This window comes from Acromyrmex echinatior, chromosome 15 (assembly GCF_024713525.1).
Source record: "Acromyrmex echinatior isolate Ae372 chromosome 15, ASM2471352v2, whole genome shotgun sequence".
NCBI classification, from domain to species: domain Eukaryota; kingdom Metazoa; phylum Arthropoda; class Insecta; order Hymenoptera; family Formicidae; genus Acromyrmex; species Acromyrmex echinatior.
Genome location: NC_141866.1, coordinates 4,890,369 through 4,909,604, shown reverse-complemented (window position 1 = coordinate 4,909,604; position 19,236 = coordinate 4,890,369). Strand labels below are relative to the sequence as shown.

Below are 19,236 nucleotides of genomic sequence, written 5' to 3'. Positions count from 1 at the left end.
CGGTACTTTTCTTTATTTAGAACAAATAAGTGATACAAAATACATTTTTTTATCAATCTATATTGATATAATATGTATTTCTCTTTCCTTTTTTTGTTAGAAGATTTAGAATAATATATGAAAATAATGTGCATATATAATAAAATGCTATTTCCATAATATATTTCCAGAAAGAAACTTGTTTGAAATATATCTTGAATTATATTTAGAATGATGATGCTATATCAAAATCAGATAATTTGCTGAGAGAGAAAAAAAAATTTTGAATTTTTTCTTATTCTCAGCAGCGCGTGAAAGATACAAATAAATTGCAAGTGACGGAATCAATTTCCTTATAATGTAAAATGGTATTCTTGCGGAAAAGCGGTCAACACTGTTCGTCTCTAGCAATTGGCAGTTTTACAGCAATGTCTACTTTTCAGCTTCCGTTATGTATATTGATTTAGTTTAAATTTTTAAGAGAGAAAAAGAGAAAAAGAGAAACCTAGCGACTTAGTAGCTATCGCACGGCGTTGTAAATTATATTATTAACGCGCGGCATTTTGTTTATTTTATGTGAAACATCCGATATTTCAATATTTTATGCTTCTATGATGCAAATAGGTTGCATTCTTATGCATCTTTACAGCGATTTCATGCTAATTGTTGTTAATAAATGTTTAATCATAAAAATAAAAATAAAAATGTTATGTAAACCGTTGTCGCGCCGACTGTCTGGCTAATTTCCTTGAATACTGGCAGACGTCAAGATAGTGATACATTAATTAAAACCCGTATAAATTTTAGAAGGATTTGAAGAAGTAATAAATATTAAGACATCATACAACAATATCAAAAATTTTTGTGATTCTTATTTCTGAGTGATGTCTTACATGAATAATAGAAAAATAACATTCTAGAAGTGAATATTCTTTTTTTTTGCGTACCAGAAAATTAATTTCTCATTAATTATAAACGATGAACGAGAAAGACCGTTTATCCTTGACGCCCACAATGACATCTTTTTTTTCTCTCTCTCCATTATGATCCGACTTCATTATACATTCGGCAATGTAAACGTAACGTGCGTTCGTATATGCGCGCAAACATAGCTTTCAGAATTCCTCTACTATCACGGATCTTATTGAAATAGATAGATTATATAAAAGTCAATTTGGCAAGATTTTTCATTTCGCCACCGGAATTCATAAAAGCAAAATAAACCAGACTAATAATACCGCATATATATAAATAAATCAGATAATATCACATATTATGGTTATTCGTTAATCGACATAACTGGGAAAGTACGCATGTTTTCATCGGGATGCATTTTTCAGGAATTTACAGCCGGACGACAAAGTTCTTTTTAGCGAAATCTGTATCTTCGAAAACAGAGAGTAACTTACGATCGATAGGCGAATCTCTCCGCCTCGATGGCCGAACGTGCTCTCGCTTGCAAATCATGATCTACTCCGTAGACGTATTCTGTAACAAGAAATGTGCAGACTATTATATATATTTATGTCTTTTAATTTACATACATCAAAGATCAAGTGCAAAATCGTTATATACATTATCTAAAGCATAAATTTATTATTTTATTAAATAAAAAATTTATCTCATATCAAGTTATAATTTTAAACGGTACATTTTAGTTCTTCAAATGTACAGACATTCGAAAATATTAGAGTTATTCTATCAATAATAATAATTATTTTTTGTAGAAGTTAGAAATTTTTTATCGTACATATCTTTTTTTCATATATTTGAAATAGAATAAGGTAAATAGGAAATCCTTGACATACATATATATATACATATATGTTTTATACACAAGCTTTAGAATTAAAATACCTGTCGTAATGCCAAACACATGCACAAGATACATGAATGAAAAAAATCATATACATATAAAAAAATGTTAAATAATAATTATTGAAATTCTTAACAAGGATTCCTTCTATTCTGATTCATGATGTAATCTTACAATCTTACAAATTCTAATTTCTCGTAACATTTTACGTGTCAACATGTGTGTGAGAGCAGTCTCACTATTGTCTTTCGTTTCCTTCAAATTGGTACCACCAACTCGCTTCCTCCTTTACGTAATTAGACTTTGGCAATTTATTCTTGAATAAACAATAAAATCATAGACCAATATGATACAAAAAATATTTAAAAAAATAAATCCATGTTTATATAAATAGATTTTTACAAAGTACTTTATTTGTATATATTTTAATTAATTTTTAGAAGGAAAGTATTGTAGATAGGTACAATATTTATTTATTAGAATTAATATTCTAGAGCAAATCCTTTAAGGATGCATTATTTGATTCATTCAGATGTCAAGAATTCGAGCAATGAGAGAGAGAGAGAGAGAGAGAGAGAGAGAGAGAGAGAGAGAGAGAGAGAGAGAAAGTGACAGCACCAAGTATACAACATATATCTTTATAATTTTTTTCTCTTTTTACGAAATTACCATAAAAATTAGCATATTCGATTAAATGCCGATGAAAGAATTATATGCTTACTACTTCGTCAATCACATAATTGTGGTCTTTTGTACAAGACCAATTTGACGGATATCTACATCCTGAAAAATGTTAAAGGATTTCTGAGAATTGCAAGGCTAGTTAGCGTGTGTTTTCTTGCAAATTATTTAACGCTCCTTACCAAAGATGATATATCATCAGCTATAAAGGTTAACTCTGGTCAATTACATTTATGCAAATATAAAAAATATGTTAATGGTCATAGTTTTCTTTTTATTTCTCTTACTAAAAAAGTATACGTGCTCATAATAAATATAAATAAAGCTTTATTCTATTTCATGTTCCGCAAAATATTTTAAACAATATTGTTTTATTTTAAAAATATATTATGATAAAAAAAACAAAGGCAATATAAAAAATAGTTATGCAAAGAAGCTTTAATACACGTCTTTTCTGAGTCCTTTCTAATTCTTCGCAAATTTTTGAAGTCTGCTTTGTAAAAATTACTTTTTCAAGTGCCAATTAAAAAAGCTGATTTTATATATTATTTTCGCAAAGTAGACATTTATATTTATGTCGGATTTTATTAATTGTCGAGTTGGATATGTCCGACTAATAGATTGTACATTTTCTGCATTATATTGACTGTAATTATCGTTATTTCCATATGTCAGTACAAGTCATCCTCTGTATTATGCATAGAATGTCCAGTTTAATTCTCTTGACAAATGCAACATTATCTATTAAAGAGAATGATATTGTAAGCAAGGCAAAATTCTTCTTTTAAGAATGTAACAGAATTTGTGAGGATGCTGTGGGCATAGATTGAAAATGTTACGGCGACGCAAGTCCATGGCGAAATCAGGTCGCGGGGTGTTAGCGTCACCTCGCTAAGAGTGACGCATGAGATGAATGAGTAATGTGCATTAACGCAAGACAAATAATGCTCTTTTTTTTTTACGATAAAGTACGCTTACCGGAAATATCGAACTGGTTGATTGTCGACGATAGAGCTGGCACCACGATAACAAATATACACAGCAGTAGCAGGCTGCCTCTGAAACCAAAATAGAAGACCCATTACTTCTTTATTCCGTTGAAATAATTTTATAAAGAATGATGCACAATGCAATCAAAGCGCAAATATCTTCCACAGGATTTATTTATTTTTTAAAGAACGTTCTTGAAAGCACTAGAGGGGAGGATTTGTTAAAGCTAAAAAATATCTTTTAGATCCTTTTGTGTACATGTAGATTACAATAAAATATTATTAAAACTAAGAACGCATTATTGAAAGAAGAGTTAAAAATTATTTTCAAATAGTGATAGTGATGCGACTATAATTTATATCGTTACGTGATAAAGATAATTATAAAATGTATTATAAAGAAATAATTTTATTAAATTATTCTTCCATTTAAATTATTTTCTGTTAATAACTTGAACAGTAATATTATACAAATATGTGTGAAAGTTTACAAATTGTAAATTTAAATAATATCAAAATATCACAAAATATCACTTTTTCTTTTGAAGAAATTATTTTTAATATTTTAATAAGATTAGTGTATATATATATATATTTTTTATTAATAATAATAATAATTTGTCACGTAACAGTACCTTTATTCACCATGAAAAATTTCGGTATAAATAATAAAAAAGAAATTAAAAAAGTATCAGAATTGTCCATCGTATCCGTGAAAATATATGGCGTACAACAACATTGCAAATGCTTTCAGGTAGTCGTATGTACTTTCTCTGTGAGAGGAAAAAGAAAAAAAAAAAAGATCAAGAACAAGCCGATTGAATTCGTCTCATTCTCGATACGAATCCGCTTACTCGCTTTAACCGGTGTTAATTCCAGTTTTGATTGTTGACAATAAGCATCGATTTTTATTTTCATACAACTTCGAATTGTTCTAATCGATTGTGTTTCACATAAACTGAAATAAAATTATATTTCATTTCATATTCCTAATGATGATATTAGGTATATAATATACAAAAATTACATTTTACATTCGTTTTAATACATAAAAATATAATGGTAAATAGGCAACTATATTATTGAAAATTTGAAATCAGTTTTTTCTTAAAATTCGCGATTTAAATAATTAAGTGTTTAAATAAAATACAAGTGTAAATTTAACGCAATTTGATAGAATGTGATCATGAATATATATTTACGAGAAAGCGTGTTTTACGCCATATGATTCACTAGTTATATACCTCTGATAATTGATCACCAAGGAAAAGTTCATTTACATGAAGAATGTCTCATTGGCCATAGGGCACTTTTCTAAAGATTTCTACACGTGACCTATGTGTAAAGTAATGAGAGATACCCGTATTTACTTGAAATTATACTTCCTAAGAAAGATTATTACGGATATGTCTGTATGATGGAAAATTGCCAGCTTTCAACAATTACAAACGTAGAGTAGATAAATGGACGTAGGTTATTTTGCTGCCCGACAGATATCTATGAGCTAATCAAGATCAGATGACAGACTATGTACGTTCAGGAGAATTTCCTTGCTAGGAAATAAGAAGGTAAATATCCTCGCACGCGCGCTTCCTCCTTTTTGTATCCGCGGGCTTGTATAGCCGGCTTGAGATGAAGAGAGAGTAGCCGTTTCGCATGTTATGTTTCATGTATGTTTTTTCTTTTTTTTTTCTCTTTTCGAAAGGTATGTAGGCATGTATGTGTATGTGTGATTTATAAAAGGGTTTGGAAATAGACGAGTAACAGATTATTAAATATAATAATATACTTTAAATATTATTAAGGATAAGTATATATAATAACATAATTTCGTGACTGGAAAAATATAAAATAACGTAATCATGCAATTGTATTTAAATTAAAAATCCTTTACAACGTTGCTGCAATGTTGCTGAAATGTTCCAAAATGTTTTTTGCTTACTACACTGAGAAAAAGATAAAAATTTATTTGTGAGAAATGTATTTACTTCTCTGAAATAAATTTTTATTTACGAGAGATAAAATAAAATTTTATTCTTAGCAAATAAGCCATCAATTTAATTTTTTTACAATTAATGAAATATATTTCACAGAAATGTATATCACGTCATTATAATTAAATCTTTTTATAACAAATAAATATCGAAAAAAACGTAAATAATATTTACTAATATTTTTCTCTTAGTATAGGATATAGGTAAGCATGACTGAAGCTTGGAATCGAAAAAGTCAATTTTTTTAATTTCCAGAGAGAGAGAGAGAGAGAGAGAGAGAGAGAGAGAGAGAGAAAGTAAATGATTTGCAGACAAAAATTAATTTCGCATGATATCACCATGAAAAGGACTGCATTGAAAAGAACGAATAGTGCAAGAAAAAAAATAAAAGATATGCATCGAAATAAAAAGGATACTTTATTATTTTATGTGTACAGATAGCATTTGTTAAACAATAAGCAATAAAATAATAAAATTAGTATGTAAAATAATATAATTAAAATAAGTAAAATAACATAAGTAAAATAATATAATTAAAAAACTAGTGGACGCGTTAAGAGTTATTATTCTTATCCTAGAACTGATTCCGGAATCAATATTCTTGATTCTTAACAACGTCAAGTCTTTGCGATTTCTTTGCAGTCTACTTCACATTTAAATCATTAAAAAAAATTATATATATTATTTTTATTATTCTTTATGTCTATTTATTTTCTCATATCTAAATTATCTTCCTATATTAAGAAGACTAACCAGAATAAACTAATTTGAAAATGAATTAACTGATTATTTAAAAAATGATACATAGATGTAGTACATATCGTATTTCTAAAAAAATATTTAAACAAAAATATAAAATGTTGCGAATAAAGTTTAGAGACATTTACCTAAGTTGAAATATTACAGAGGATATAAATTGGTTTTTTAATTTTTCGAAATTTTATTTATCACAAGAAACCACTTTTACCTTCACGCAAAATTATCTGATTATGGCCTCAATAATGGATCACCTTGCCCAACACGACGTTGTAATATACGACAGTGTCGTCCTACGAGATAAAACATACAGATGCAGACGACGAATCCGACTTTCCGTACTGTAAGAGGTCGCAGTCATAAGACCCATGCACGCACGTACACATACAAATGATAATTCAGTGTCAGTGGGTCAACGGAACTGGAGAAATCTTTCGCAAGGATCGGATACGTACGCGGGTCCTCGGAATTTTATGCCCCGAGCGGCGATGGTCATATCTCCAAAAAGTATCGCTCCGCGGGGCATATAATGTGCCGGTAGCTCGAGTGCTATCAAGAGAAGTCGAATCTCAATTAGACATGCTCATAAGAATCGATTTCTACTACGTAAATACGTTTCTCTCCCTCTCTCTTTTATATTTTCGAATTACATCTATAAAGACAGAATTCTAATATTTTCTGTACTTACTAAACTAATTCTTTTATATCTATCACATTTTATCTGAATATTTTTATTCAAATTTAATTAATTCGAAAATATAATAATATGTAATAATTTACTTAATGAATTTGATGAATGAGAATAAGAAAGTTTTTTTAAATAATATTTCAAATAATAATTTTATATATATATATATATACTGTACGGATTATTATTGTGAGGATTTAAATTACTTTTACCTATAAGATATGTAACAATAAAATTCCATTTGAATGAAACCTCTCTACTGAGTGTGAAACTAAATGGATCAGCGGAACCACAACAGTAAATGAATATAACACAGTAAATTTTTTGAGATGGTAAATATCGGAATAACGACGATACTCCCGAGGAAATACATGCGGGTGAAAGTGCTAATGGGATATTCGCCTAAAGATATTTTGAATGGTACGTTCATCCTATGAGAAAAACAGCTTGTCCATGGTACAAGATACAACTGTTTCTATAATACAATATTCATATCTAATCTGGATCATCTCTTATCAGGGATCATTACGTCACGACTACGACATTTTGCTTGCAAATTTGCCAAATTTTTATGAAACACAGCTGGAAATTTATATTCTTTCGATTCGAAAATAAGATATGAAGATTCAAGTTAGCGACAATCTTGCTGGATCAAAGATTTCGTTATACCAAGCTAAACATCTATTTCAACAACTTTTATTTTCAATACAGTATTTGTAATGTAATTGTATTTCGTATTTTGTATTTCAAATTGAAAGTATTTTGTATTTTGTAACTCAAATAACCAGATTAATTGTTAAGTATTTAGTACGATATTAGTATTTGAAATACTAAAATACAAAATACAAAATTATATTTCGCGGATTTCAAATCTCGTTTGTTTAGATTGAATAAAATTGAAGATTGATATAGAAAAGAATTCACTTTGACAGCTTTCATCAAAAAAGAAAACAATGATGAAGATTAACGCGTTTCAACACTTTGGTAGAAATTTTATCGAGCTGACATTGGTTTGAATACGTGATCACTTTACGGATCAAAACAGGTGAACATTTCCAAACGAATTCTTTCGTCTTACAACATCGCAGACTGCTGTAATCGGTATAAGTGACGTCGTCATCCTTCTCATCTTCGGATTTCTCTATTTTATAATATTACGTATATTTAGTCGCAATAAACATTTGCAAAGGACGAATTAATCGCGGCGAATTTATTTATGGATGTTTTACTAATCGGTTGAGTTATAATAGATGAATATTGTGCTATATTGATAAGTGAACATTATGCTATAGAAATAAAACATAATGATAAAGAAAGAAAAGAGTATAGAATCTTTATCCATTAGTTTTACATATGTTATACAGATATAGTAATCGATTACTGCAACACTACAATAAAATACAATGTAACAAAGACAAGTATTTTACACACAAAAAATCGGAATGTTCGTGAAAGTAGAAGTTTAATAAAAGAATGACATGATTTTCAGACAATTGCATAATTTTATCTTGCACTGCGGTTAAATGTCCTCTAGATCTTAATCTTTTAAACGGAACATATTTCTATGCTACACTGAAAAAAATACTAATTTTTAATAAATATTTGTTTGAATATTTCGACGTAAATTTTACTAAATATAAACATATATTTATTTGATACAAATCATTAATTTGATGTAATTTTTTTTTTTTAAGAAAATATTTATATTTATTGTCAGTTCATATTTATTTAATACTATTTAAAGAAATATTGTTAAGAGTTAATGAATTTTTTTTCAGTGTAAATTTTATTTTTATTTTTATTAATTAATTTTTTTGTATGTGAAAAATTCTGTCGTAATAATATAAAATAATGATGTGTAATAATATAAAATATATTAGTAATATGCAAAATTAATTAATTCAATTAAATTTGTTATATATTTAATATAGAATAATTATATCTTTATTAGTGAGTTTCCAAAGGAACAAGATTAGTTGTAAATGATGCAAGTATTAAAGAATTAATGTTTATTAAAGCCATAACTTTCACACAAGAAAAAGAAAAGGTATGAATTATTGTAACATTATATAATATAAAATATATCTTAAAATATACTTATTAAAAATATATCTATTAAAAATATGCAAAATTAAATATATTTTGCGACAAGATTATAATGCATAATAATTATAATTTCTATTGACGTGCTTACAATGGACGCTGCATTAATTACGAGCGCGATTCAAATACAAAAGAATTAATACCTATGATATTAAAACCGTAGCTTTCGATTAATAATGAATTGTATGCAAGAGAAGAAAAAATACTGCAACTATGCAGTACAATAGATGACAAGAGACGGACGACTTCGTAACAGAAAGCCGCTCTCCTTGATTTCATCGTCATCTCATCGTGACACTCGCGATTACATCTACCGCATTCACCGCGATAATCGCTCGGACGTGCCCGCACAACAATGATCTAATGACTTGTGTCTCCGTACACAAAAGTTCGCGGCAACCTTCTTTACCGCGATTCACCGCGTTCCTTTGTTATTGCGCGTGATCAGCCCATAAATCCGCTCGCTTCGCAATTGGACATTCACGTCTCTTATTGCACCGAGCGGTTAATTCTAAACAACGGAACTTGGCGACAGTATGTTAAAAATGAAAAATAAATTGCTAAACTTCTATGCAAAAAATGAAAAGGATGTAGCTACATTTGTAAAAACAATGTAGAATAATTTAACAGTATAATTTTTTGTGTACCTTAACGCATTAATTAAGTATTTATATTGGCAATAAAATAAAAAGATTAATTTCTAATGTTATAATTTATACATATATGTATTTTACATATTTAAAATTCAAAATAGAATGCGATACTTCTGCACACACACGGCATTAATTATTGATATTATTGATCTAATTAGAAAAAGAATTTATAATCAACTTAACATGCTGCAAGTATGTTCTTAAGGAAAAACAATGTAGAATGATTAGATAGATAATTTTAACTTTTAAATAATTAATAATTATGTTTTATTGACTGTAATTATTATGCTTAATTAACATTTCTTAGTGCTTGCATATATTTAAACAACATTAGTATTGCAGTTTTCTCGAGCTTAGTACATTCTCGGATATTCACGAGTGACAGCTAAGTTGATTATTAAGTTCCAAACATTTGCTGAAATCTTTAACGCATACTTTTGCAATATAAAATTTCAGAGAAAGTGATTCTTCTTAGAGAGAGTATACCACTTTTTTATTAATAAAAATTATAAATTTTTAAATACGATAATTCTTTATTTTGTTCCATTTCTCTCTCTCTCTCTCTCTCTCTCTCTCTCTCTCTCTATGTGTGTGTGTTACATATTACATTGTTCTTTCACTTTTTTCTCTTTTTATTATTGTATTATTATTATTTAAAAATTTTATTCAGTTTCAATAGAAAGTCTATAACTGTTACGATTACATTATGAAATGTTTTCAAGTACAATAAGCTGAAGAACCTTGTTATAATAGCCGACTTAATGCTTATTGCATGCGGTGTGTGTGCATGTTTGTATGTGTTAGTGCGCTCTGCGAGAATAGTGACCTATGATTTGCAACGACGTTCGCCAGATAAATAACTTTAAATCCGGATCGTGATAGGTTAGTGCAACGGAAAAGTATCACTGACCTTGCACCTGCGGCACCTTCACAGGTGATGCCGATAATAATATATCGGATATGTTATCATTATTTTCTCAGTTCTATTCGCTCAAAGTTAATAACTTAAAACTCAAAGTTATATATAAGAAGTTATATGAAAAATATAAAATTTCAAAATTTCAAAACATTAACCATAAAAACAAAATTTCTTTTGTTATTTTATATTTTGTTGAGACAAAATTTTAAAAAAATTTTAAAATTATTTGTTTCTATATAAAATTTCTATTTTAATGATTTTATATACATCTAGTTAATTAAGATCTTCAAGATTTCATTATCTACAAGTAAATTTTATATAAATTTCTGTTTATATTTTATTACAGTAATTTCAAACATAAGTAATTTGTTACAATAAATATGAGAGTTGGTTATCTCATAAAAATAATTCATTATCGTTACCGTTTTTTTCCTAAAAAATAGAGAATTTTTGCAATAACGTGAATCCAGATACGGTGAATGTTAAAGTCTCATTATCCTTTTCTTAAGTAATTGTTAAGAAGAAGATAACTTGACCTTAACATTTACTGTATTTGGATAAACGGTATTGCAAAAACTCCCTAATAATTTGTTCCCGTTACTTGTTATTGATTTGTAAAAGTAACTCATTACCATTATCGTTACTCAAAATATAACGAATCGTTATTTTTTCATTACTTTTTTTCCTTAACGCTAATGGAATATTATATGCAGATTTTTGCAGTAAATATAAAAAAGATGTCAAAATTCTACTTTTTAGTAGAGGAATAGAGTTCAAAAAATATATGCCTATAGTAAACATTGTGAGTTATTTTCATGAATGAAATAGATGCTATCACATTACATAATATATATTGTATTTTTTATAATTTTTATACTTAAATAAATTTATTTTTCGTATTACTTTTAATTAGACATCTTTAAATTATACATTTTAATACATATATTCTTAATACATATTCAATACGTTTTAATACATGTACATTCTTAATACATATACAATTTTCTTTTATTGTGCACGATCGTTATTTGTGTGTAGGTTAATTTCCATAATTTTTGCAAATATATAAAAATTATGAATAGATTCATATATATATTTTAACATCTTTAAAAAATATTTATGAAGTTGTTATTTAAAAAGAAGGAAAGGATAGAAAGAATTATTTACTCTAAGGATAAAATTATATTATAATAAAAAAATAATATTGTTTATAATCTGCATTATATACATATATTTTATTTTAACAAATTAAATACACTGTAAAGATTATATTTTAGTTATGTGTAACTGGATATAACTAAGATATAATCTGAATTTTACCCTTAGAGTATTCACGATGAGTCATTCGTATCTTGTTTCTTTGCTTCGAAATACTGCACTTAGCTAAATAATTCTTTCTATCCTTTCCTTCTTTTTTAAATACAACTTCATAAATATTTTTCTATCAACGTAGATTACGACTCCTTTTTTTCATTATATTCACAGTTCACGCGTATAGACTTATGTCCATTTCCATCAATGTAGATTAATTTTAATCTCGGTTCAATTTACTCTTTATCTTTTTCTAATCTTTAGAACTAGAAAAAGACGAAGAGTAAGTTGAACCGAAATTAAAGTTAATCTACATTGATGGAAATGGACATAAGTCTATACGTGAACTGTGAATATAATGAAAAAAAGAAGTCGTAATCGCGTGATTTAGATAGCCAATCAGACCGTTAATGTTTTCATCTCTATTTTCCAGGGCTATAGTTAGACTAAACTTTTACGTAATTAGAAATAAAGTAACGATAAAAGTAACTAGTGAAATTGTTATCGTTATCCCAAAAATGTAATTGCGTTACCATGAACGTTACTCAGAAGAAAATGTAATGTCGTTACCCATTCGTTACCGAAAAAAGTTACTTGTAACGGTAACGACGTTACAAATAACGCGTTACTTATCAACTCTGTAAATATCGTATTCTTCGACACTCGTTCTGCCTCTTTTCGGCACTTGTACATTTATTATATTCATGTAAATAAGAATCCAAAAAAGAAAACTGTACATATATTCTTACGAAGGGAAAGATTCCATCATTGGGAAGGCAACTGAGTATTTGCGATTGCTGATGGTTTTCTATCTCATGAGCAGTATACAATATCTCCGACAATTAATAAGACACGTCCGCGTATCTTATAACTGCGAAAATATCCGTAGTGACAAAGTTTAATACAGGAGTAAGGGAAAAAATTTCGAGATTCGCATATCATGTAGACTTTCATCCTAGAAGGATGTGGTTTATAAATAAAGTAAATGCTGAATCACGTACCGATTATCGCGGTATGCGAGGACTGGTGATAAAACCGCTGGTTTATAATATTCGGTGCAGAGAGAATACTATACTTTCTATAAAATAAAGATACTCTGTTATTAAAAAGTGAATCTCGTGCTCTTACCGCTGACTCTTCCTCGTGTTTTAGAAAGTAGCTACTCACACGTACGAGCGCGCGCGCGCGATCGTTCCGTCTCGCCAATTGATCGAGAACTTCGTAGGTGTCTATGATTACGTAAACGCAGCTTGCATCGCGACTGAGACAAGAAGGTGATTATTATGACTGCATCTCTTCTGCACGTCAAATAATCGCCGCAAGACTAGACATTACCGTTCTTCCTCTCAAATTTTTACTAATTAAATGAATGTAGGAATCAAATATGAACAGTATGGACGAATAAAACTTTCGGTCAAAGATCAAATAATATGTAAGTGAAAAATTTACGTTGGCAATAAAGATTACATAATGAGATCCAATTCTTAAAAAAATAACCAGTACACTGAAAAGAGAATCTGGTTGGATTACTTGGAATTCTGGAAAATAAATGGAAGATAAATTTTTCTGGTTAAATCTACAGATTAAAATTTTAATCGAGATAACCAGATGTTTAATTATGATAACTAGAATTTTGATTGATATAATCAGAATATACTGGTTTGTTCATTTTCAATCAAAAATTTTTCTTAGTGTAAAAGAATTAATTCGTGTAAAAAACAATTGTATGCCTCTTAAGTAACATATCCTTTTTACTAAATGTGATTCAATAGATGTAAGAAAGAAAATAATAAAGGAAATGTTCTAGGATATGTTTTATTTATAATAAACGCGTTTTCTGAATATTAACGCGGTAGCGTATCAATCATATCCGACGGTCAAATTGAGAAAACATTTCAAGCAGCCGTACTGCAAGTGGACAACGTCCCTCACTTTCTGTATAATTTTTCTTATTATGCGAGATTTATCAAAACATGAACAAGATTATAATGAGCCGGAGAGAACTTATTGTCGGTAGCCTTAAAAGAGAGAGAGAAAGTGCATGATTCGCACGACGCTGTTTGCATAAAAACGATGATTGTTTGTATAAAAATGTATGAACGATCACTACACATCCATTTAATCTCTTAATCCAAAGTGTCACGTTCATGTTATAAATAATGTAATTAAAAAACAAATTGAACAAAATATGGATGTAAACGAAATTTAAATAATTAATGTTGTATCTTTTCTAAATGTATCAAAATTTATAAATTTTAATTCTAAATGAATATATTTGTAAATAAAATATAATGAGTTTATAATATATTACGTGATTACAAAATTTTGAAATTTTTTCGGTATCTATTTTTTTCGTTTCAACAGTTAAGCAATTAATTATTTTTTGTATGATAATCTAATATCGAACATATTTTTAATATGTTATATTTAAATATTACTAATACATTTTTGATAGATACTAAATATATATATATATATATATATATATATATATATTAGTTTAATGCATATTATCTCAATATATATTTGATATATATAATTTTTAGTAAAAGTCACTAGCAAGAAGGATTAGATAGTTTCATAATTTCTATGATGCTTTCTCCTTCCCCTTCTATACAAAATGTGTACTGACTCACTGCTCTCTTAATACACATAACGATACTTTTGCTACTAGTAAGAGAAAACATTAACGCATCCGTTGACACATGTATGCTTAACATATATTTTTTTAATTTTAGACTAACAGAGGAGAAAAAAACATAATTTGTTTTAACGATACAGCAAAAGAGAACCGCTTGATAGACCGCAAGGAATAAAACTTTGTGGCAATTAATACTTTAACGTTATTTATGCAATAAAATGTCATTACCATTTGCGATTCCACGTGGAAATAACAATTATGTTTACAGTCGCAGTTATAATAAGAACAACTATAATATACTATAACAATCTGTAATTTTTGTAATTTTTTGTCTATAATAATATATGTATCATATACACGTATCTAATTGTCTATTGTTAAATAAAAAACTAGTAAAAAATTTTCTTTTATCTAAAAGAAATCCAAAGACTCAAAAAATCAATTATGTAGTACCATAAAATCATTTTTCTTTTAAGAAATGTAAGCTTTTATTATTCTGTTTTAAGTACTTTTTACTTCATCTTATCATTAAACCGATTAAACATATTTGTACGCATTATTTTAAAAGAGGAAATCACAAAGTTCTCTAAAGTGAAGCATAATTATAAAATACCATGGAAATAATCTATCATATAAAATATATTCTAAACAAGCATTTAAGGTAGTGAAGAGAAAGTATAGACGAAAAATATAGAATAAAATATCGATCGTGAGACATTCAGTTTCTTTCAATTACGATCAGAAAAACAGTATTTTTAACAATGTTCTTTTTCTTTTCGAATATTTTGTGCCTCTTCGGTGACAAAGAGAATAGTATCGCATGTTTGCTAGCGAAGCGTTAAAGCGTCGATTCTATAATTACACGGCTGAAAGATTTATCGCCAAGCCATAACTTATGCGGTTTAATTATGCTCGACTTTATAGTTCGCCACATCATGATATTTAATACAAATCAACATTAAGTAATGTTAATCAATTTGTTGTAATAAGTGTTGCATTTCATAAAGGAAATTAATATTTATTTTCTTTAAAGTGTTAATAAAATATAATTTAAATCGTGTCGGATATTTATATAAACAGATTTTAATTACATTAACAAGATTATCTTGCTCTACAGAGCATAAAGAGATACCCGAGAAGATAAATTCTCATTTCTAGTTTATATATTTATATCTATATAGTTTTTATAAAATTCTCACAATCTGTTATTTATTCATTCTCTCTGCATTAAATAATCGAAATTTTCTCCATTGAAAGTATGTAAATTATTAGTACTGCTAACCCCATTTTATTATACTTACGATGATATTGCATGATACTACAACGTAAAAATATTAACGATAGTTTTCACTCGACTGCATCGAATCTTGATGATTTTCCTTTGTTATATACTATGTACTTATGGGTATTGATAAAAAACATACATTGCACAAGAGAAACATATTACTATAATTGTATCCGACATACGCAGATGAGTACATACCATTATTAGTCTAATGTAAGCTAATTCTCTCTCATTGCAACCACTCTGTAATTTTCAGAAATGTATAAGTTAATCTTTGATTTATATCCAAGTATTATTAGAACTACCATGACATATCGTATACTTGGAAGCAATAAAGGACTCGATTAGCCTAAAAAAATTTTCTGCATATCTTCGCATTAAATTATCTAACTGCTAACGCATCACATGTAATTCTGGAATTCAAGGATTCTTGAATATATAATAACTTAAATATTTTTAATTTATGATGCATTTTATAATGTTTTTATCTCAAACTTTATTATTTAATATTGTAGGACTTTCAGATCTTTGAGTTTTCACAAATACTGGCATTTCTCAAGATTGATGTCAGAAACTATCATTTCCTTGAAGTAAAATTAATTATGCAGATTTAAAAACATTCGATAAATTAAGTATCTGAATCTTTATCAGTTTCACCAAGGTAAAATTAACTTTAATCTCGATGCAATTTATTCTTTATCTTTTCTAATTCTACAAATTAGAAAAAAATTTAAAAGATTTAATTTTAATTTTTTTAAATTTAAGTTTAACTTATTGTTTATTTTTTTCTAATTATTGTTAAATCTTTCATTAATAGAATCGAATCTAAATGCTTTTTTTTAAACTCCATTCTCTTCTTAAATTATAAAACTTAAATTATAAAACGTTTAATTCCTTGATGTCTCAGCTATTAAAAATTATCATTGTTAAAAATCATTTTAATTAGAAATACATTTTCGTATAATGTTTGACTACACATGTAAACGCGTCTGATTAATTAGAGACCTGCACTACTTGAATCTTCGGCCTACATTCGAATGTTCTGAACTCCATTGAACTATCTTTATTATCACAATTAGTGGAATATTCGAGAAAGTTGTAAAATTTTAATAATTCCTTATTTTTTTATATTATGAAAATTTTATGACAGTGATAATAATAAACATTATTACGGAAATAAAACATTAAACGTGTGTGGTACTAGAATAAAGAGAAATAAGAAAATAGAACAAGTGTTCCGGTAAATGTTCCACATAAGTGTGCGAGTTACACAATAGAAATATTGATCACTTCGGAATAATTCGCAATAAGCAATCGAGCGTTGTTTTTTCATTACAAGGCGGAAAACACAATTACATTATTATTTCACTGTTCATCATAGTTCACGGAAACAATTAAATATCAAACGTGTGTATAGAATAAGATAAATAAGTAGAACAAGCGTTTCAAACAAGTATGCGAGTTACATAATAAAAATGTTGATCTCCTCCGAATAATTCGCGATGAGCAATCGCGCATCGTCTTCTCATCAATAAAGCGGAAAATATAATTATGTTATGACTTCATAACTTCTTATTTATCATAGAGTTAATCGAGCGAGCGATCGCGGCATGTGGCCGCACATTGAATGTAAATGAATTTAATCGGAAGTACTTCAAGAAAAATCTCTGATGAATAAGAAGTTTTCTGGTTATATAATAGAATATGTTAAACAAACGATGAACATTTATGAACAGAAATTATGAAATAAAAAAATTATCATTTTGTCATTTAAGCGACCTCCATACGTATGCGGGTATTATCTTTCGTTTGCTTTTTCTGCACTAGTTCTTTTTTTAGAGTGAGAATGCGAGAACAAATGAAATTTATTTAAATTTATTTCAATTGCACTATCTCACAATTTTTTCTCAGAGTTAATGTTTTGAAATCTCTTTCATTGAGAGAAAAATATTGAAGTATATTGCGAAGCAAATGTTATTATATATATAGCGTTTTCTTTGATTCTTATTATGAAAAACTTTGATCGTGATGACGAAATATACATTTTTGTGAAATATATCTCATTAATTGTAAAAAAATGAAACAGGTGATTTATTTGTCAAGAATAAAATTTTATTTCGCCGTATTTAAATAAAGATTTGTTTAAAGTAAAATAATTTTTTTCCAGTGAAATATCTAAATATATTTGTCATAAATAAATTTTAAGTATCTTTTTCTTAGTGTGCGATACACTCGTGAAGTGTCCAATTAAGTAAGAATGAAAGGCAAGAAGATTATTTAACGAAGTTTTAATAAACCCCCTAATTCAACAAGTGTGCATGATGAAGTACCGTTTTAACTACTTATTAGAAAGTCACTTTTACGCGCTTTGCGGAAAGCTTAGCTATCATCGTGACAAGCGTTAACTCATACTAATCGTCTCCCACGTAACACCTAACGATGAACCTTTGATTTTGCGCTCTTCCGGTGAAAGAACAATTTTCATTTTTTCTCAAAAGAAGAAACCTCGTGATTATCAGGACCTTATACATTTCTTTCGAACACGTAATAATTGATACAAATATAAGAAATCAATGTTGGCTGCTTTCGGTAAAAAAAAGTAACTTTGCAACTGTTGAGAGTGGTTTATACATTTAGATTCAGTGAGGAACTAACAAGACCAATCATATTAAAGAATTTTACAATAATTACAAATCTTTTTCTGCAGTCAATAGTTCACAGAACAGCTTCATTTTTATTGATCTAATTTAATGATTAAAAAATGATCTAAGCCTTTACCTGAGCCAGCTGACTGTCACCATTTCTGTCACCCTTTCGACTCGCTCTCGTCTGTGTCTTCGCTCTTACAATCGCGTGCCTTTTCCCGCGCACAGCGCGGTCCCGCACGTTCTTCGCTGTCGCTTTCGGTGCGGCAGTAAAAAGATTTAATTCGGTGAAAATTCTTCCGTTCGCTCGTGCAACTTCTTATGCTTTCTCTCTCTTTCTCTCAGACGTTACACTGATCTCGCGGATAAGATCGAGAAGAAACACGTATCTTCAACGACTCTCCGGCGAATACTGAGAGTTCTGTCACGAGCGCCGTGATAGCCTCCTCTTTGCACAACCACGCGGCGAGTGAAAGCGAGAGGTGCCGCCGTGTTGGCCACCTCTATAAGCGAGAGCGAGAATACGAGAGTGAGCGAATGGCTGCAGGAAAGAGAAGGAAAGAGAGTTCGCACGCTGAGCGACACTCGACTTAAAGTCGAGCGCGACTGAAGATACGCCAGTGTGACCGAGCGACGGAGAAGAAATGAACCATGATGCGCTCAGAGTCAGTTCGACGCGGCGCCGAACTCCGAAGTCGTCGTGGAAGTAAGCGAGTCAATGCATGTCTGACCAGCCTGACAAAAGAAGCAAAAAGGAAGTTTTGGCGCATAGAGGA

At 28.8% G+C, this 19,236-nt stretch overlaps 1 protein-coding gene across 1 annotated transcript in view; it reads right to left on the bottom strand.

Annotated features, from left to right (window-relative positions):
- The window catches only part of LOC105145021 (uncharacterized), a 34,213-nt gene extending 15,230 nt beyond the window's left edge, over nucleotides 1–18,983 (bottom strand). Inside the window, exons 1-3 of the mRNA XM_011054318.2 lie at nucleotides 18,594–18,983; nucleotides 3,455–3,534; nucleotides 1,389–1,467 (exon numbers count right to left, since the gene is read on the bottom strand). Coding sequence (XP_011052620.2) covers nucleotides 1,389–1,467; nucleotides 3,455–3,534; nucleotides 18,594–18,616 — 182 coding nt within the window. The 5' untranslated portion in view covers nucleotides 18,617–18,983. The remainder of the gene's footprint in view (nucleotides 1–1,388; nucleotides 1,468–3,454; nucleotides 3,535–18,593) is intronic.
- Nucleotides 18,984–19,236: the final 253 nt, after the last annotated feature.